Source organism: Patagioenas fasciata, chromosome 18, assembly GCF_037038585.1.
Source record: "Patagioenas fasciata isolate bPatFas1 chromosome 18, bPatFas1.hap1, whole genome shotgun sequence".
Taxonomy (NCBI): domain Eukaryota; kingdom Metazoa; phylum Chordata; class Aves; order Columbiformes; family Columbidae; genus Patagioenas; species Patagioenas fasciata.
In genome coordinates, this window is record NC_092537.1 from 6,569,766 (window position 1) to 6,591,475 (window position 21,710).

General features: G+C 46.0%; 2 protein-coding genes across 7 annotated transcripts in view; both read left to right on the forward strand.

Moving 5' to 3' along the window:
- STXBP4 (syntaxin binding protein 4) overlaps positions 1–6,258 on the forward strand; it is a 65,348-nt gene extending 59,090 nt beyond the window's left edge. For 4 of the 5 annotated variants that reach the window (XM_065852432.2, XM_071816264.1, XM_065852431.2 and 1 more), the window contains one exon: positions 1,827–6,257. In XM_065852432.2, coding sequence (XP_065708504.1) covers positions 1,827–1,938 — 112 coding nt within the window. In that variant the 3' untranslated portion in view covers positions 1,939–6,257. Of the gene's footprint in view, positions 1–1,826 lie in introns of all 5 variants that reach the window. The other variant, XM_071816265.1, reaches the window with a different exon arrangement.
- A 13,944-nt stretch (positions 6,259–20,202) lies between these two features.
- Positions 20,203–21,710, forward strand: part of HLF (HLF transcription factor, PAR bZIP family member) — a 34,106-nt gene continuing 32,598 nt past the window's right edge. Inside the window, exon 1 of one of the 2 annotated variants that reach the window (XM_065852217.2) lies at positions 20,203–20,610. In XM_065852217.2, the coding sequence (XP_065708289.1) occupies positions 20,505–20,610 (106 nt within the window). In that variant the 5' untranslated portion in view covers positions 20,203–20,504. The remainder of the gene's footprint in view (positions 20,611–21,710) is intronic. The other variant, XM_065852218.2, reaches the window with a different exon arrangement.

Sequence of the window (21,710 nt, forward strand, 5' to 3'; positions counted from 1 at the left end):
AATGTTATGCCATTGAATATAGAAAATCATAATCCTAATTTCAGTGCCACAACTCAGCACTACTCAAGGTCAGGAGAGTCCTTGCATTTATTTGTATGGGAACACAAGTTCTTACAGGGCTTAGCAGAAGGTTGGGCGTGCTGTCATTTGCCTCCTGGTCCTACGTATGTAGGAGGAAAAGTCTTCTGAAGAATAAACACTTACCAAGGAATTTTTTAATTGGTTACATCAAAGATTCATGAGTGCTCTTCCACACAACTCTTCTACTCCTGTGCACTTTCTCCCATTTCACAGGATTGATACTGAGTGCTCATGAAAAAATAGAGCGAAGAGTTTCGGGACACAGGAGGTCAAGTCATCCTACCTGGGGAAGTCATACGGGAAAAACATGAAATTTAAAAATAACTTTGTTCTTATTTAAATTCAGTTGCTCAGGAATGGTTTGATAAAAGCAGACGATATAAACACTTAGAGTAGTACTGCAGGCAATAGATCTTGCATTGGCAGAGCTGGAATGGATGGAATCTGGTTCATTCAGCTCCCATGGTTCCGCAGCTATGGCAAGGAGTTCTGTGTCATGATGCAGATAAACAAAATCACGTGCTGAGACTTTAGTTTAGAGTTATATCTTCAGTATTAAGCCATAATGACTAATTCTGTCTCTTGAAGACAGAAAGACAAAATCTGTTTTCACTTGAAGGAGTAAATCTAGAGTAATTCCATAGTGGCACTTCATATTTAATTAAACCAGTGCACCTGAAAGGTGCATATAGGCCTGGGCTTTAGGGACACTCTGTGTTATAACCTGTGAGAAGAGCTGTTTGTCTGTCATAGTACAATATGTATGTACAGCATTTTATATGTACAGTATTTTTCAGCTAGTTCTTGTAATGAACTCATATTACAAAATTCATCTTTGCACCAACTTGACTGTAAAAACTGTGAATTTATTAGCAAGATTTTTTTAAGTGAAAAGAAGCTCTTTCCTGCACCAAGAACACGTTATTCCAGAAGGCAGAAGAGGCTGTGTCTTGCCCACACACAGTATGGCTGGCGCGCATACCGCCCGTCAGGAGGTGTGCAGTGTTCTCACCTGCAAACAGTAAACCTATTGCATTTATCTGTCCTTACTGAGCCTTCATCAGGTTCTTTCCATTCATATAGAATCCTGAAAAATATAAAGTACCTTAGACTGCAAGTCAAATGTAGGGCTTAAGCCTTACAAAGTAGTACTGACGCCTGTCCATTACATGTTTAAAGGCTGTGGAAGTATGTCCAGAATTTGGTCTGAAGGATGTAAAAACCATCATTTTTTTAATTTATTCACCAGCCTTTTTCTGCAAGAAGAGAAATGGCTTAATGGCGCTAGAATATTAGTTCATGTTCTAACAAACTGAGTGTATTTCTGTGATGTGGTTCCACATTTGGTCAACTCCCTCCTGACTGCTGTGCCTCAGCCCTTAACTGGTACGATGGCAAAGTCAATACCTTGCTAGCTCATGGGAGTTTTGTAAGACTTTGCTAGTCTGGGCTGTGCACTGTTGTTGGATTAATTGTCTACAGCTCTGTTCACAGGAAATGGCCCCAGTCTGTACCAGGAGTCTCCAACAAAAGCATTCTCTCTAATATATTGGAAAATGAGACCTTCAGTCCAGGTTCTAGCACCCAGAAGACTCCACATTTTGTCCGTAGAATCTCACAGCTAGCAAGAAAAAGAGAATGCTGTAATTGACAGTGTTGTCGTTATCATAACAACTCCAGGCTCCATTTGGTATTTCTTGTGAACCTCTTTTGGGTTACTAATAGCATTTCTGGTTTCTTTTTAGCCATGTGACACAGACAACGTCATGGATCCATCCCGTAACAAGCGCACTGAGCTTGCTTTGCTCTGAGGATGATGATGATGGAATTAGAGAACTCCCCGGGTCCAAGAGCTGAGGACATCTGTTGGCAGAAAGTAGTTTGTCTAGTTTCCATACATTAGTGAGAAGATGCACGCTTTTTAATCTACGTGCTTTCTAGTCTAATGTGATAGTACCTGATGACATTTCTCCTCTTCAGGTCAGAGGAAGTTCTGCCAGCGTTTCAGGTGGTTTAATGCTGCTACAAAAGACGCAGGTGTTGCAGAAATCTCCCTTCAGTCCTTCATCTGTCCCGATTCAGTGTGCAGGGATCAGTCTTATCCTAGAGTCCAGTCCAGTCTTTCCATGGCTTCTCTCCTGGCATAACTCCACTGACCTGAAGGGAAATATTCGCTGCTTTGACCAGCATGAGAACTGAGATTGGGCCACTGGCTGTAATTTCACATGGTACATTCCAGGTAATCATTGACTGAAAGATGCAAGGTGACCTTTTTCTTTCTTTTAACCGATGCTAGTGAGTGTCACATAGATACCTTTTCTTCAACTACTGAAAAAAATTTATTTTTATGGAAGCAATTTTGCTAATAGAAATTTAGCAATTTATTACAAGTATTGGAGCCCTGATGACTTTTAAAATGAATACTTAGTAAGGTTGGTGGTTGGGCTTCAGAAAAATGAGTCTTTGATAAGTTGTCAAGTAAAAAGAAACAGTTTTGGTAGAAGACACCATACTCTGTCAACAATATGAGGCCAGAATGAAAATTATTCTACTTTTGTATTCTGTTAAACTGATACATACATGCAGCAAATACTTGAGTGGAAGCTGTGAAGTTTCAAGTACAATGAAACCTGTGAAACCACCTCCAGGATCAGCAGAAATCAGTCACCTCCTCAAAGTTGATCTGTAAGTAGAACAAAATCATTTTGCACACATGGATGGTGATTTAAAGAGGGTGAAGAAAATGGCAGGGGGTGCTAGTGCAAGCTAATGAACAGGTTTCACTGTACCTTAATAGTACAGGACATTTTAAATTTCATTATTCACAGCACAATGTATGATGTCAGCTTTGTCAAATATATGATTCTATGCTACGTTTTTCTGGTGGCTTTTTCTATACTGAATCATAGAATCATTTCAGTTGGAAGAGGCCCTCAGGATCATTGAGTCCAACCATAACCTAACTCTAGCACTAGCATGTGTATGTGAATAATAGACGTGGTAGGTATTGACTAAAGACCTGAAACTTTGCAGAAGCACTGATGAATATGCCGAAGGAAAACTCTATCTCTGACCTTAAGTCCGAGAAGGAAAATGGGATTGTAACAGCATGAGGAAAGCCCAGGCTGCAATCTGTGTTGTTCTGAGCCTCACACTTAAGGAAAGGTTCAGGCACACTCTGCACTCCAGCTCACCTCTGTTGGCCGATACAAAGGGATGAGGCTGTGCAATCACATTTTTGAGGTCTGTCTGCCACAGGTGTGGCACTGGATTTAAATATCCTTGTACTTTGAGGAGTGGATACATAGACCAGACTTATCTATGGTTCTGGTGCCTATGCCACACTCTCTGTCCTTAGCCAAGTCAAGGACACTGTAGCTGTTGATCTTTTTGAATCAAAATTATATACCTTTTTATAAAATCCGAGTCAAGCCACTCCTTTGAATAGCAGTGCAGCAATCCGCTGCGTTTGGCCTGGGGGCTCTAGAGCACGTCACCAAACGTTCTTCCTGCCGGAACAAAGCACAGCTCACAAAGGAGTTTTTTGCAGGCTTCACTGGAAGTAGATGTCAGGATATATTGAATAAGCAAATAGGAAAAATGTGGTTTGTACTTTTAACTAGGTCAGAACCAAATTATCCTTGAATCTACACAGGTGGTGTGGATTAGGAAGAAGCTTGCTCAGCAGCCCCACAGTAACTTATATTTCTAAGAAAACTTCTCATAGCAATAACACATAAATGTTTCAGCCACATTTTGCTCCAATGGCTCCTACGTGCTTCACAGCCTCCTTTGTGTTCCCAGAGAACACAACCTGAAGGGACAGAGCATGTGCTTCAGTTTCAGGTTTGGACACTGTAGAAGCATTTCTATTTAAATGTCTTTTCTGAAGATGGCCCAGCCTTATGGCCCATGGAGGATATATAATGTTCTGAACTCCTTGCGATATTTGCTGTAGTCGTTTGGATGCTTTATGACAGGCACTTTCACTTCATACTTCCATGCTATCCAGCTTGCATATAGATTCCAGTTTTCTGAGAGGTTTGAGTCTCCCCTTGACCCTCGCAATCTCGATTTACGCTGCTTGTGGCTCTGTGACTGCAGCTGGGTGTTTCAAACGGGAGAAGCTGTTTAGGGACAGGAGACTCTGGATCAGGCAGGCTGCACACATTCATAAACAGCAATTTCAATCTGTCCGTCTGTCCGATCTGCGGGAGGAGGACAGCGATGTGTTCACGTCCTGGGGAGCTGGTAATGAGCTTGACCCCGAGCGTATGGGGCAGGGGCTGCTGTGCAGGAGGGGAGAGCAGAGAGCAGGCGCTGGCGCTCTGCCTGCTCCGCTCCCCCCACCCACGCAGGACAGCGCTGCAGAAACTTGGAGACTATTTCTCCCTCTCTCGTATAAATTTGCCTAGAAATAGATCTCCGCATCTATCTAAGCAGCTTCTCCAGCAAGCGTTACCTCTTCAGATCATCCGCTAGTTCAGATTCTACATTATTGAGACTGCATTTTCATACCTGCAATCTCCAAATGTTCTCATCTATTTTTGTACGCTGGCATACTTGTTTCCTAGGTTATTTCTCTCGGTCTCCTCTTGCCTCTTCCTTTCTGTGAAATAGTTTGTGAAATTATTTTGATTAAGCCAAACTGTGTATATGGAGAAGATGATTCTAGGATAACTTAAAAAGAATTTGTAAAGAGCAGTTGTCAAAATATACAACAATGTAAACAACTTCTCATTTTTATTCCAGAATTAAAAAAAAGTGGAAAAGAAATGAAAGTGCACGTCATATCATTTAAAATAATGAAAATGCGACTATGTAAGGGAATGGCCACAGGGCCAAAAGTTATTCCTGTGCCTCAATTTATTTTCCGTGTAAAGGTGACATCATGAAAAATACTGTTCTGGTACATAGAGGTGTTCATCTTTACCTGAATACGTGTACCACACTGCCTTTCAAATACTGCAGATATTCCAGTAAATTTAAAATGGCACATTCTCCCATCAAAGCTTATCACAAATACTGAGCTTCAGGAGTACTAAATATCTTCCTTGTAACACTACACAGGGTCTCAATAAATTAGATGATCCTTTCATCAACCCCACCACATAAACATAAGCACATGTATGTATGTGAGCGGCCATTCCACAAGCATCACATAAGCACAGCAGTCAGGCGTATGTGCTGGTGGGTACGTGGCCACGCTGCCGTGTCACAGCTGCCGGGGACAACTGGGTTTCACCACGAGTGTTTTGCTGGGGAAGATGAACCTGCCAAGCCAGAGCACTGAGAGACAGGTTCAGTCAAGCAGAGTGGTTAATGCGGGTTCATCTGTCCCACAGAATGGTCTCCATCTATTGAAATGCTTCTTGTGACAGGCTGCTTTGTGAAGCCAAAACAAATTATTTGGTAGATTTCCTTAAGCCTGTTTCTTAAGGACAGGAAGGTGTTGATGGGCGTTAAGGGAAGGAAAATCCTTAAAGAAAACTGATTGTGGTTGTGGAACAGGCCGCACTCTGCAGGACTGGTGGGAAAGGCTCTCCTGAAGCTCAGCAAATGCTATCATGACCTGCCCTGTGAAATCTTGATTTTCCTGGGAACTGATGGGATACTTCACACCCTGCTGAAGAAACTCACTGAGTCACACACCTTAATGCTTACTCCAAGCATCAAAATCCAGCGCCCTTTTTTGCAAAGATTGCTTTCAGTGACTTTTGTGTGGCTCTGCCCTAAGTCAGCTCAGGAGTTCACGTGTGTGCCGCTGGTCCTCGAGTGCCGTCCGCCCCGTCCCGCTGCGAGGAGCATCAGCCGGAGCTCCGGCCGCCGCAGGTGAGCGCAGATACCTGGGCAGCCACGGGATACCTGCTGCACAGGCTGGGCACCAGCTCGGCATCTTTAGCAGCTTAAAGATGTTGATGGAGTTAATGGGAATTAGGCACCTAACCTACTTAGATGCTGCTATAAATGCCACTGGGGGATGTTTAGGTACCTAAATACCTCAGTAAACCTTTCCCCTTACTGCTTGCAATGATAGCGTACCAAAAATCATGTACTAATGAATAAAGCCGAGCCTTTGTCCTCTGTAACCAGCTTTGCCTTTCCCTGGGGATTGTTTTCATGTAATACTAAAAATACCAGCCATCTCACAGGTTGTACCGTCCAGATTCTGTTCATATTTTTTGGTGGTTTGATGATTTATTACTCATTTCAGATCTTTTTTTCCCCAAACAGTGGCTGGTGTTGCCATGGATTTAATAGGTTGATATTTTCATAACGCTCTTTTAAGATCAGTTATTTTATTGCAAGATAGTAGTATTAAATTCTCTTCTCAGAAAGATGCGGTCAGTTTTGTATCATTCATCATTAAGTCATATAGCTGGGGGGAAAAAATGGAATGGGCTAAAATCTGTTACAAATAGAGCCTCATGTTTCCAAATATGAGGATGGGTAGTTGAAATCCAATAATAAACAATAATAAAGCTACACGTGGGTCAGAAATGTCTTAATCTGTTTTTAAGTACCCTGGTCTTTAGCCATTAAACAGTCAATATTTCCCTATGGCCCAATTATTATCATCAAGAACAATCCTTACTCTTGTATGTGAAGAGAACTCATTAAATCATACGATTAAAATGGAAAAAGAAAATTGTTTGTGGCCTAAAATAAAAATATCACAATAATAGCACTGATACGGGAAAGAAAAATTATCTAAGAAAAGGCAAAGCATTGGGTCTCCTTCTAAAGTTTTCATTTTTACTCGAAAGCCTGGTAATGCATCCCAGCTCCTTTCCAGCCAACACAAAGGAATTACTTTATCACTAAAGGAAAATGTGTAAATGTAATTAATCTCATCTTCATTTCTTCAGGTGCTCATCTTTAGGAACAGTCTAATCACTTGGGCCTGAGCTCTCAGTGTATGTGCTCAACCCATTCTGATTTTGGATGCTGAAGTAGCATCGTAGTACAGGCTCCAGTGTTCCAATAACCATTTAGAGTCCTGCAGCGAATGATATAAAAACCAAAACCAAATCAATAGTAAATGTACACTAACAGGCATGTCCTGTGGCTGGATGAAGATAACTGAGAAATCTATTCTACTGCTGTGCTCAGGGGTGGTTCGGTAGAAAATTCTGGAGTCTATTTCAGCCCAGGTTCATTATCATTGCTTGTCCTGGCTGTTATGTATCCGCACATCAACCTACTTACAAGTGAATGCAGTCTCAGGAAAGTGAAGCTAAAAGCCTTAGTTACTTCACCACGTTCATAAAAACACAGATTCCCTCTTAAAAGAAAACTCGTTAGCCAGGGGAAATGCAGTTTGTTGAGTTTTTTAACACAACTGGGTGCTACGAGAGGACTCATCCAAGCAAGGGACAACTATCACCCACAGAGGTGAGCAGCACGGCGGGGTCATCAGCAACGTGGTTTCTGATTTGGCTGAAATGGCTGCTCTCCAAGTGAGGAGAAATCACCGGGTTCTTTTTTTGCCACGGCCAGACGGGAAAGCAAGCGGAGGGGCGCTGAGCTGGGAACAAAGGCAGCGACACACGGTCAGGTCCATCGTCACGTCCTTGAACCCCCAGCGCACAAGAGCTGGTTCCTGAGACAGGATCACTGCCAGGGAAGCTGCTCCTTGCTATAACAACTTGTAGTTTTTTGTCGTGGAGCATCCTAAATCCAGAAAAAAGAGTCAGCTGTGTAAAAGAACTGACACTTAGCTCCGGGCAGGATGCTTAAATGAGTAGAGATATCCACAGAAATGTCCGTAATTTCTTGTTAAAACCAAAGGCACAGCACAGCCTCCTATCTCTTTTTGTACTAATGGCGTTTGGTAGTTGCTCACAGTTCTGATGCCAGCACAACATCCACCTGTATCTCTCCTCTTGCCCTACCCAGTTCTGATCACTCCCTAGAGCAAAGCCGTTCTCAGCTGCCTTTTCCCCACCGTCTACCGTGTTTCCAAGGGAAAGCCTGTAAGTCCGACAACCCCAAACAGGTAAATTGAGTTTGCAGTAATCCCAAATACCTGAGATAAGAAGCACGGCTCTGCCACGGAGGCTGAAGGGTTTGAGAGCAGGGAAGGACAGGAGTCAGATGGACGTACGTGCCTCACATCATGTGTCCCTGCCAGGGCTAGCGCCTAATTGGATTTCTCAAATGCGACTTCTGTGTCTCTTGATCGCGAAACCAAATTAAACCTCAAGAAGTTTCAAACAAATCCCAACCTGAAAGTTTGCCTTAAAGAGAGAATTGTGATAGTTTGTCTCGTTTCAGCTTTTCCTCTGCCACGAAAGGGGAGTAAAATGAAAAATTCAGAACTATTACTTTGCTTCTCTTACTTTGGTTTAAAGTACGACCAGCAGATCTGCTGAATTCCTGGGTGCACTGAATAAAATCAGTGCTGTGATAATGGTGGGATTTTCTAGAACACCTTTTAGGCATGCAATTTCTGTATTAAAACTATTCTGATGCCCCTAGAACATCTGTTTCTTCTATAAAAATGGGAATAACAGCCCCTTTTTACAGTGCACTGACAGCTACAGATAAAAGCATGGTAATTGCTAGTGGTGACTGCTGCCTAACAAAAGAGTTGCTTGAAAGTTAACCTGTCAAGATTTTTAAGACTATTGCACATCTCCATGCAGCTTCTGGGTGAGACCCTCAGCCATGATAGCGCTGTGCTGGTTCATGCCATTTTGAGAGGTGGGGGACGTGTTAAAATTACAGATAACGGTGGGATTCAGATATGTTCGAGCCTCTCTTGAGGCCAGATCACAAGGGGGTGATTCCCAGCCTGCCTGGAGCGGGAGCACAGCCTGTTCCCTCCGCTTTGCTGTTAACATGACCTAAAATCACCCGGAGCTGCTGAGCACGGGTGCGACGGGCGGCTCTGCCTCCCTTCGGGGAGACACCGAGACACCCGCCGCTTATAACGAATATATTTATGAAACACTGGGTAGCCCAGCAAGAGGGGAGCCGCTTGCAGCTAACGCCGGGAAGATCCCCAGCTCTACAGCAACACAGGTCCCGGCTGCTTTTCATCTTCCCCCATGTTTATTCATGAGTCCGGGTGCAGGGAAGATGAAAAGGCTGCTGGCAGCTTCTCCCCGGAGTCACCGCTTGCAGTGGCACCACGTTTCCAGGGAAGCTTCCCCTGCGCTCCTAACACGACCGATACCCATGGGAACGCCGTAGTTCCTCTGCGGTTCTCTTATTGTCCGAACACCGAGGCACAAGGAGAAGTCACTGAACCTAATCTGCTTGGGTAAGACCCGGAGCTAGAGCGAACATTCACCTCTTTTGAAAAACCCAGTGGCAATATTGCGATGGATTTGTTTGCTGCCAGCTTATTGTTCTGGTCTTTATGACAGCCACGTGCACAGCAGTAAAATAGCACCTAAAAACCAAGGGATGGGGAAATGTGGACAACTTCCACGCGGGGTTCTAGCAGAGCAAATCTCTGCTGCAGGAAACCGGGCTGGCATATTTTTGTACAACAGGGAATGGCAGCTATTGGAGCAGAAGAAAAATCATGCCTGAATTAAAGCGAAAAGACTTTGGGAGGCGCCAGCTCGGAATAGCTGCCGCTGTCCTTTGTTGCCCCTCGCTCGGTGATGGGATGGCCGGGAACAGGTTGTCAGGGTGCTCAGGTCTCTTTATGCCCTTGCTCAGGAGTAGCATTTACTCCCCTGGAGCACCTACAACCTGGAAAAAAGCCAAATCAGGCTGATTTTTGTAATTTTGAGGTGAACTGTTATAAATATTGGAAAGTCACATCTCCTGTTACCTACTATGCAACTGGAAACCTTTTTTTTTTTTCTCAGTTGATTTGCAGTCTCTCATTATTGCTGGTCCCTTATCATAAGGGTGTTTCTGAGAGCTGAGGTGTGTATTCTCCAAATGAACCAGAAGCGCAGCATTTTGTGCCTGCAGCTGCAGCGTGTGAGATCCACAATCCTCTCTCTTCGGCTCATGCATTTTTTACTTTCTGTTACAATGTACAAGCACCTACAGATGACAGCAAACCTTACACTTTTAAAAAAGCCAGCGTTACCTTTTCAAAAAGACAGTGGCATGGAGCACAATGGACCGTTTTCTGACCTTTATGCGCAAAATGCAGCGTTTCCACTGATATCTTTGAGTTGAAAAACCAGTCTACGTGGCAGTGAGATACAGAAATTTGAACAGCCTAGTGAGAGTTGGTTTAGTAGGGATTACTCAGGAGCTACTAATCTTAGCGTAATAAAGCCTTTGACTGACTTCCAAAGGACCTCTGTGCCACTCACAGGTAAACTAGTCTTGTCTACTAGTAACCCAGAGTAACCGAGGTGTTTTCTAGCAGGACAGCATCTCACAAGGGTTGCCTGTCTACACCAGATGGGACCCGCAGCACAGGTTGGGGCCCAGATCATAACCAGCAGCCAGCAGGATCAAACCCTCAGGATCTAACAGGGATCTCAGCAGTTCAGATTTCTTATGATGAGCAATCATTAGACTGCTTGTCTGTGGCAGCAACGCGCAGAAATCTGCAATAACTGCGATCAGTCCCGATGCTGGTACCAGGCAGATGCTGCCTCCCAGCCCCTGAGCAGCTCAACAGGGCTTGAGAGAGCAAGAGGATATTACTGCGAGGTTTGGAGAAATATAAAGTACTGCCTCAGGACTTATTACTGGAAACAAGTCCTTGGCTGTTGTGTACAAGAGGGCTGCAGCCTGTCAACATCATAATGGGCCTTGTTACCTTGTTTATATATGAAAACACACAGCTAACTCCTGCAAATATTCAGCTGGGATACTGATGCTGTTCTCTTAAGATCCTCCCACCTGCTCCTACAGGAAACAGGGACAATGAGACAACAGCGATAGACAGGGAGTGACCTGCCTGAGGTCACGCAGCAAGTGGTGGCAGAGGCTGGAGAGCTGAGCACTGGTCACCAGGCTGGTGCTTTAACCCCTGTACCCAACTGTCCTGACAAGTGAAGGCTGCAGAACAAGAGTAAAGGTTTAAGTCAGAAGAAAACTTTGTTCTTCAACCACAGTATTTATAAAATGGTTCTGAACTTTATGTTCCAATGATCTTGTCTAAAAGCCTACAGCAGCTGCGGTTTTGTTTCTGTTGCATGGAAGCTTCTTGGCCAAAGCTGCGTTTCAATGCCCATTGGCTCCAGTTCTTGCCAGGACACAGAGGAAGGAATGCCCCGAGGAGCAAAACAATCATCCGGTTGTACACGTGCAGGTGCAAAATATTGTGAAAAGCTGATTGCACTTAGTGGAGTTAGGAGACGAAACGCTGTATCCATGGTATCTAAGTGACTCATGTCACCGCTATAAATACTAACTTGCCTGCAAATAATGTACTCTAGTAAAATCCGCATTTGCACGACAAGCTTCTACTGAGGTTCCACTTCTTCCAGTGTTACTAGTGCATCTCCCAGGACGCAATACGGGTGTGAAACCACCAAGGCCTGAAGAGGTGCCGAGCTCCAGATGCTCTGCAGCTCCACGTCCCGGCTGCCAGCACTAAGGACTGACCAGAAAGTCCTCCCCAGGCTCAGCCTATTACCAAGAATTATTACGAGTGCTTCAAATCAGTGAGGAAACATCCCTGTGCACATCTTCAAGAGCTTAGTGCAATAACTGTAATTCAAAGCCACCAGCTCCTCCCTGACCTTGTTAGAATATAGTGATTCCACTTGGCAAGAAGAGCAGCTGCGAATGGGATAACCATTAAATAGCTGCATGCCAGCTCATTTGGACCTTTCCTGGGAAGCAGGAACGTTGCAGCAGGGCATCTGAAAGTTCCTAGAAGAAACAACAGAGCTCATAAGGTAAAGGCATCAGGCAGAGCTCCACTGGCAATCTGGGATTCGCATCAGCTAAATGGCTTTGGATGTTTGCGCTTGGAGAGGAGGCTGTGACCTGCCTCCCCAGGAAAAAGAGGGAAGAAAATGAAAAGGCAGCCTGTCCCAATTGCCAGAAGCACTGGTCATTTCTGAGCTCGGTGCCCCTGAAGCAAAGGTGAAGATGTCTGTGGGTTTCAGACCGTGCTATTCACCCAGCTCGTTTAATGAGCGTGGAGACGCGCTCCCTCTGCTTCTCTGGCTGAATGTTGTGGGACACAAGAGAGACCTGTATTTGTGCATGCTCTGTAGCCAGAGCGCCTTAAGTGATATAAATAGGAACTTTTTAAAATAATACGCTGAGTTCTTAATGATTTTTAGGAGGTACAAATAACTTCTTCATTGCAAGAACCTTCTTTGCTCTCCTTGTTCAAATATTCTGTAGCTCAGTGAAGGAGGAAAGAAGTCAGAAAGCTGAGCTGGTTCAACACGACAAGGCTCTGAGAAAACAGTAATGATAGACACGCACTTCTCCGTCCAGGGTCACAAAACAGATGAAATCTAGCCACTTCGTAGGTTTTTGCATGTGTTATTGTACATCTTGAGGTTCTGATAGAATGGAAAGAGGATCAAATTGGAATCCCATTACTATGTACCTTTTGTAAGAGTAGTCATTTCTCAGTATATTAACTTTTTCCTAGATTAGTTTAAATGCGTAATGGTTGATTTAACAGGGAAGCATGGGTAGACAGTATTCCAACATTGCTGTGAACATCTGTTCTGAGTTACCAAAATTCCAGCTGAAAAACAAATATTTCCACTATAAATCAACCAAAACATTATCCAGAGCGCTGTAACAGATGCAAAATGATTCTGGCACCCTCTGCCCCGTGGTTTGGCTCTTTCCTTAGAATTGCTGTGGAGATATTTATTTACACATTTCAAGAAATACACATTTGAAATGGCTATTAAGCTTACTTAGAATATGTCTAATGTTAGTTCAAGCTAATGGTCATTTGATAGATGATTTTATTAACTCCAGATGCTGCCAATTAGTGTAAACTCTAGTTACAGCTTTCCAGATAAACCAGGTCTAAAGCAGCACTTAAAGTCCTGCTCAGGTATTCTGGACACTTCAGCCCAGAGCTACTGGAAATGATGACCTGGAGCTTGTGCAAGGAGGAATATTTGGTCTGGTGTTTATATTCATTCTGTTCTGCTGTGCTTTGGTGGGTTTGTTACCCCCGTTGTTACTGCTGCTATTCATCTTCAGTTTCATGACCTGAGTCACAAGATATATTTATTTAACTGGAATAAAGAACTGAGATTTATTTACTAAACATGAATTTTAGAAGAACGCTTTGCAAGAGACTTCCTGGTTCATGGCCGGAGTATGTGGATAAAACAGTTTGTTCAGGCAGAAGCTGCAATTCTGTACTTTGAGGTGTTTAATTGCATTAAGCCGCATCTGAGCAACTCTGCTTTCCTTCTTTTGGAATATTTCATACGTAACAGATAAGCCAGACAAGGAACTGAAACAGAGTACGATAAATAACAACAAAACCTTGCAGGGGTGGCAAGAGCGAAGTCCTTTTGTTTTGTCCTTCTTTGCACAAAATATACTTTGGGGGGAAGAAACAACACTGTGTTTTGAGGATGATGCATAGTTAATAATTTTCTGTCTTAAATGCTTGGAGGAAAAACAGCGTGCGTAGACTAAATATAGCCCGTGCCTTTTTGTGACGGTTGGGAAACGGGCGCTGCAGGCGGGTTCTCCAGCACACAAACAATAGGCGTGATGGTGGCAACCGGAGCATTTGGGGGAAGGACGAGAGCCCCGCTCCTGTGTCCCACTGGGCTTTTCGGGAGCCTGTGGCCAAGCGGATGGGAATCGCACAGGGGGTTCAGCCACAAGCGTTCGCGTTATTCCCCTTCTGAGATGGCAAAGCCTAGGAGCGCGATTTCTAAAGGCAATTTGTTAATTAAGGCATAACAGTAGTAACACACACACACAAAAAGCTGTGCATGTTTAAACCAGCACAAGAATGTGTATTGTCTTCAATATTTCTATCTGTACAGCGATTGAAATGCGTTCTATATGCAGTAGGCTACATCCCTTTTATGGCATTATACGTTTGCTTTATATATGGTTAATTAGACCTAATTTAGGCCTTGAAAAGAAAAACCTCATTAAAATTCTGATTAGTGATGTTGGCAAGCAGCCATCTAAAAAAGCCTCTATTTCTTCTTTTGATAAGTTTGAAACCGCTATAACAAACAGTAAAAATAGGATCACTGCCTTCTTTCTCATGCCAATCGACATAATAGAGTCTCCAGGTCAAAACCATTTAAGAGAAAATACAAGAGGAGGACATCTTTATTTCCTTGCACACATGCTCTCAGATGGTTAAAGTAAACTGTGTGTTTATGCCCTTTGGTCATTAATAAGAAATCATCCTGCCTATAAAAATGCTACTTGTCAGCCTTCCAAAGCAACTTACTCTGCAAGGCAATTAATTAAATAGGTTTTTTTAAAGGTTTTTTAAATGAACAGATATTTTTTAAAAATACAAAGCTGGTTTAATAGTGAACTAGCTATGTTTGATGTTTTCTGTATAACTTTCTCCCTGATGCTTTCAATATAGCTTATAGTCTAAATGTGTGGCCAAAAAAAACGTGTGGACAAGAATATCTTTAGTGCGGATACAGTCACTTATGCACACATGTTACTGCAGATTAGGGCAGGTAACTTTAAAAGAAAACATGACATTAAAAAAAAAAGAAGTCAAAGGCAGAATAAAGCAACAAACAATAGCAATGCTTCCCTGAGTCCGCAAGTGTGTGGAAGGGTTATAATGATACAGCTGCCAGCTGTCATTGTATTCATCCCAGTTGACTTCAACATTCTGCTTTGATGCATAAAAACAACTTTACAAAGCTGAACGCTGTTGGAAATGGCCAATATTACGCATCTCTTCCAGCGCGCGTCTTTCCTGCACACATCTGTCCTCGCTGGAGTCGCTGGCAATGAGTCTGTGCTTTCGGAAGGTGAAGGGGGGAGCTGCCAACTGCAGAGAACAGTGCAGGAGGGATGCAGGGTCTGGACGCTCCCAATCTGTCCCTGTCCCCAGCACGGTCCCAGCAGCTTCGTCCTGCATCACAGCGCGGTGCCCGCACAGCGGGAACACAAAACCAACCTGTGATGATGGGAGAATACCCCCCTTCCCTTCCGATAAACACAGAGCCATGCAGCTGAAATCCAGCTCTGTGATGCTCGGTGAGTATCAGTAAAGCTGATTGTCTGTTTGATTATACACTAAAAAAATCCAAGTTACTAATACTCTATTTTTTTTTTCCAAGCCCTTTTAAACTGTAATCTTTAGAGATCTAATCAGGCTTTCTGTATCAAATAAAGCAGGAAGACACATGCACGGGATGCAAGGTACATTTACCTCTTCAGACGGGGTTCATTGCTGCTGTCTCTATGTTGCATTATGATATTTGCATAAATACGTCTCAAAAAAGGAAGCCTTGTTATACACTGATATTTAACATATTCAGTGTGCACATTCTGATACTGAGATAGCAACTGGTTTCCAAGTGAAATTTCTGATGAGAGATTTAAACAGAATAAAATGGGCCACAAGAGAGATGATAATTTAGCAGAATCCACCCAGCTGGGCTGAGGAATTGACCTACAGGTCGACATCAATATCGAGAACTGTTCTGCTGCTGCAGAGAACTGAAGTGGGATACACTAAAAAGAAGGCGTGGGGGGGGAACCCAAACCAGTCCCATCTGCATGACTTAATGAATCTAAACCTACAGGATAAACTGCATACAGATGAATAATATGCATTTCTGCGCTACTTGCTGCTCTTTTAAAACACGTGCAGTTACGATGATTCTTTCATAAAGAGACACAGCATGATAATGCTTTTATCTTCATAAGCCTGCTTTTTGTCTGTAGGAATTTTCTGCAGAAGGCCAGGCTTTCTTGTCAAAGATGAGAGGTCTGCCACGTTTCTGGGTTCTTAATCTAAACCTGCAGGATTAAAAACTAATTTGAGTTTTCTGCAAGTTTTTTTGGTGTGTGGGTTTTTTTAAGAAGGAAAACTGGGAGCAAGGGGGATGTCACAGAACTGGTCACAGAAGTACAGGACAGAAAGAATCCCAAGCTTAGGGCAGCCTTGCAAGCCTGAATCTCAGGGTACTTAGTCACTTCAATGGTTTTTCACAGACCTCGCTGAGGAACATGGGTTTTCAGTATCACGTTCTACAGATCCAGGTCTGATCAGTCCATGCACGCAGTTCTTCAGGCTGAATTCTGCCTGACCTGCCCCGGTGGCGTGCCTCCAGCAAGCTCTCTGGAAACAGCCATTTGAAGTCAGAGAAATCTGGGTCATTGACTTCAATAGCAACTCTGAATAAGGAGCAGCAGCTCAGCCCCTGCACCTTTCGCTCCTCCCTTCTGTGACAGCTCTGCCTGCGGATGGGCTGGTTTATTCTGTGCTCGTGGGTGCTCTTCTATCTCCAGCAAAACCAATGCCAGCTCCCCAAATCAAACAGCCGGAACATGTAAGAACAGCTATTTCTAACTGTCTCTCTGCAGTGTGCAAGGCAAAAGCGAGAAAGGCAGAGGAATGGGGTGCAGAGGAGCAAATGGAAGGGTCAAGTTGTTTCTCCCATTGGCACCAGCTGGGAGTTGTCCTTATTCAGGGGAAGACCTGGCTGCAAAACAGGCCAGCGACACCCTTATCGCTCCTCTCGATCCAGTTCTGTCATCTGGCTGGTTATACCTACTGGGTCTAAATAATTCCCCAAGGGCACGAAATGGGCTTGAGAGGCTGGTTAATGCTTTACAAGGTTACGGTTGCTTTAAAAGCACAGCGGGGTATTTGTTCCAAAAACGTAGTCACCACTGAGAGTAACACTCCCTGAGTTCAAACGGGGTCAGCTGTCCAGGCAAGTCCATGTATTTGATCCACTGTCGTGGTGCAGGCTGGCTGTAAACTTTGGCACGGAAAATTATTAATCTTTCAACTCATAGCACATAAGCAGTGACTAGTAATTCCTATTTTTCTGAGAACTGGAGTGCCTTCTGGAACCACCCCAGATTACTTAAGAGAAGTTCCTCTGCCATCACCCAAAAGCAGTTCCAAACCTGTCTCTCCCACACTCAATTAAACCTTAAAAAAAAAAAAAAAAGCGGGGGCAGATCATGGTTCATTCAACAAGTATTTTTCCTCTTGCAAGGAGCTGCAGCAGCTCGCTCAGCTGCACACCACGTGGGCAATAAACATCAGTTTTTAAGTAATTCAGCGCTGTTGGTAGCAGCTTTCACTGGGAAAGCCAAGCCAAGCTGCTTCCAGAGCCTCTGCCGTGGGGACAACTGGGGGATGGACTTTGCTCCTTAGCTCTTCCCAACCTTGTCTGCAAAAGGTGCTGGTTTAGCTGCAGCTCGGGTGTGGGTAGCTAAACGTGCTCATGTGGCTTTTTATGCGCCTCTGAGTGATATGTCCCATAACACAGCTGGAAATGTCCCACTGTCTGAGGCCAATCTGGAGACGTTTCACAGGTTTAGGGCAAATCAGGACTAAAACAAAGGCTGAGCCTTAAGTCTCTGCATGTTCTCTGGGGTTTTTGGTGCGTTTCCCTGTGTTCTGTCCCCGCCGTGTTCCGCTCCTCAGGGGCCGCGGGGCCGCGCGCTGGACAGCGCTGCCCGCCCCGCCACGCGCCCTCCCGCCGCCGGCAGCGCGCGACCCGCCCGGGCCCCGCCATTGGCCCAAAGTAGGTCAGCCCGCGCGCTCACGTGACGGCCCGCGAGCGCCGTTCCCCCCGCCCCGCCCCACTCCGCTCCACGTGACGGCGGCGGGTCCGTGAGCGGGGGCGATTCGGAGCCGCTCCCGATCCATCGCTGTCGCCGCTGCTCCCCGCCGTGCCGCGCCCTCCTCGGTCCCACCGGGCTGCGAGCAGGGACGAGCCCGCCCGCCCGCCGTTACTCCGTCCGCTGCAGAAGGAGCCTGGAGCTGCCACAGCGCTCCTCGCACGGGGGTTGTTCCAGCTGGCGCAGCCGGGCTGGGTGCGGTGCTGGGGGTGAAGCGCCGAAGATGCCTGTTCGTAAGCCTCCCTACTTCAAAACAAAACAAAACAGTATATGAACAGCTGTGCATTCAGCAAAGGCCTTTTGTGTGCAGAGCAGTGCAAAACCGGGCTTGGTAGGTCGGGCCCGGAGTAACCCCGGCTCAGCTGCGAGGGCCTGGGCTATGGTCTGTGTGATCCTGGTGTGCTTGGCCTGTAGGTAGAAGAAACCTCTTAAAAATGAAAACGCTTTTTGAGTTTAAAAGCGCATTTTCAAATTGTCCTTGCTAAAGATAAGAATTACTTTTGAAAAAAGGGAAAATGGCATATTCTCGTGTACTTGGTTGGAAAAAAACCAAGGATCTTTGGGCCATATAACTGATAAATTTTGTGATTAAAAACACCAGAGGCAGAAACATTGGCTGAGGTTTCTGGTTGTTTTTTTGGGGATCAATCAAGATATTTTCTTACAAAACTAAGTAGCTGTCATGGTCCTTCACAAGCCATAAAACATTTTCTGGGTGAATGTGAAGGTACGAATACATACCAGAGAATGCATGGTTTGTAACTGTACGTGGTCCTTGATGTCTGATTGCTTCAGTCTGTTTCACACTTGTACAGATCTAAACATAATTCAGCCCATTCAATGTCAAGTGGTGAAACTCCGCTCTTTTCGTGTCATTCTGCTGCACTAAAAATGCTGTTTATTTCTGATGCTTATATTTTGTTTACAATAGTCAATAACCATAAAAACGTAAGTAGCTCTGCTCAAACTGAGCTTTTATTACATTTCACGCTAATCTCGTTTGTTACTGGTGTTTCCCAATATCCCCATTAGTTTTACATGTTCTATTCTGGTTACTCTTTGTTGCTAAATCTCCTCAATGTATCCTTTTTTTTTCCTTATACTGCATAGAGAAAACATTCTGTACCACATCTACATATGGATTGCCAATCGGTGCCTTCATCTTTATGCCTTTGTATCTTTAGCTCTCACTCTGTACCTCTGTAATTAAAGGTTTCCAGTCACCAGCAGTTTGCCCATCAGAGGAGACGTTGCTACGCGTGTGATTGTTTAATCATCTAGTGTTTTTTTCTGGTTAGGTGAGTGAAAAGCTGCCATGCTGCTGCTGTCACACTCTGAAGGGCCCGGCCATTGCAACTGCTGGTCCTCAGGTCTGGCTTGTGCCAGTACAGTTTTATTGATCTGGATGCACTTTGGAGTTTGATTAGTTGCTTGTTTTAGTCGGATCGTTTGACCAGACGCGAGTCAGTGCACATAATCATAGATAAGGGGAGAACATAACTGTTAAGGGCAGACTTCAGTTCCTCAGATGGCTTTTATTTCTAATTACTGGGCACTCCAACTGGAAGTCTATACACATAATTTACCTTTATTTACTTACAGTGAGTATTTATATTTGTTAACAGTAAAAGAACTGACTTTTGAAGGAAGATTAACAACTAAATATGGATGGGAAAGCTTTGCAAAATGCCACCCAACAAAAAAAAAAAAAAACAAGAGAAGAAAAAGAGAAGCAGGGAGATACAAGTACCTACAAGCACCTGAAAGGTGGAAGTTCCTGCAGCAAGAGAGCAGGTGTGGGGCAGTGTGTGCAGGCAGGGCTGGATCCTGGGGGTGGCTGGAGGCCCAGGCGGGTACAGAGTCAGCTGGACTTGCACCGGGGATTTTTGGGAGAGGAGAGGGGAGTCCCGGCAGGCACGAACCGTGCAGCGCTGGCAGCTCTGGCAGCTCTGGCCCGCTGGTTATCCCGGTAACAGGTGACAGGATCTGCGTGCGGAGCCAGGGGTGCGACAGTGCTGCTGGGGCTCGAACAGGCCGCTCACAAGCCCAGTGAAAGGTTTGCTCGGACGGATGGAAGTTCCCCCGCCGCCCCTCGCACAGCGGCCCGGCCCGGCTCCCTCAGGCCCGCTGCCCTCACGCTCGGGTGCACCGAGCGGGGTCAAGCATTCACCATCATTAACATTCCTCGCGGTTACCGGGGAGACGGTTCCCGCGGGCGGGGGCAGCGGCACGATCGCGTTCTCCCCCCGCTCCCACCACACACCGCGCGCACGGGCCGGTCCCGCTGCCGTTACCGGGGCCGGCGGGCGGGGGCCGCGGGGCGGGGCGGAGTGGGGGGTCGGGGCCGGTCGCCGCGCCCTCCGCGCCAATGGCGGGGCCGCGCTGAGGTGACGTCAGCGCCGGCAGCGCCTGCACATGGGCGCGCGGGTGAGGCGCGCGGCGCAGAGCCGGCGGCGGGAGCGGAACGGTGCGGAGCTGCGCGGCGGAGCGGCCTGTCCTGCTCCCGGCTCCGGCGGCCTCCAGGCGCCCCCTCGCCAGCGGGGCTCGGCTCGGCTCGGCTCGGCTCGGCTCGGCTCGGCTCGGCTCAGCTCAGCGCCCGCTTCACCGCCCGCTTCACCGCGCTCCGTAGCGGCGCTTGCGAGAGGAAGGGGAAGGAACCGCTGCCGCGCAGCTGCCCCGAGGGAAAGCCCACCATGTCGCGGCCGCTCCCGCTGAACCCCACCTTCCTACCTCCCACCTACGGGGTGCTCAAGTCCCTGCTGGAAAACCCGCTCAAGCTGCCGCTCGCTCACGAAGACGGTGAGGCTTCCCCGGGCAGCCCTCGCTCCCCGGGGCCCCCTGCGCGCCCCCTCCCAGCCCAGGCGCCCCGAAATGGCGGCCCCCGTCCTGCCGTCTCCCCAGCACCGCCACCTCGCTTTCCCTTTTCCCCTCCCTCCGACCCCCCTCCGCCCCGGAGGCGATTAAATAACGGGAGGATTTCGGTGCGGGAATTAAGCGATGGGTGCAGGCGGCCTGACCTAACGGAAGGCGCTCGGTTTTCCACCGGGAGGAGGGCGAGGGCTGCGGCCGCTGGAACAACGAGCTGGCGGGACGCGATGTGCTCGGGGCTGGGCAGGGGGGCCCGAGCGGGGCAAACCCCCTGTGTCCCGCCGCAGCCGCTCATCGGGGCGACCGGCCGGGTACGAGCCTTCCTCCGCTAAACCCGGCCCCGTGAAACTGAAAAGCGTTTTATCGGCAGAAAGTTGAAACTTTTCTGGGTAGCGCATATAATTGCACTTCGTATTTCTGATGAATCAAATGCACGTTGGAAGGAAAACCCTGTGCGAGGTCTTGCAGAGCCGAGGGGTTTGTGTCTGCGGCGTTTCATCCCGAAGCCGCTCGCTGGATTTCACCAGGGTGGTTAAAAACAAAGCCTTAAGAAGGCACGATAGTTGATGGAAAGTTCTATTGGTTCAGATTCTCGCAAATCCTGTAGAGAAACCAAGTGATACCCTCAAAAAAAAAAAAAAAGGGTGTTGAAATCACTGGATATTGTGGGAAAGAGTAGGAAGCATAATTTTAACTTGTTTTTTTTTTGGCTTTGCTTCTACTTTTGGGTTTTTTGTTAGCTCTTCTGCAGTTTAAAATACATATTCTGTCAGACATCGCTGTTGTAGTGTTAAGAAGCCCTGCATTTGAGGGCTAATTTACTTGTGTTAGGGCTAGCAAGACTGGGACCTTAATTTAGAAGTATGACAGGTTAATAAACTAGGGGGATTTTAGGTTAACACTCTTCCTTTTCAACAGTATACAGCAACCTCTTACAGTTTGCTTTTAACTTCAGTGTACTCACTTTAAGTCTGTTGAGTACTTATTGCAGCTGACATTCAAAGCCATGCAAGGGGCAATTGTTAACTAAA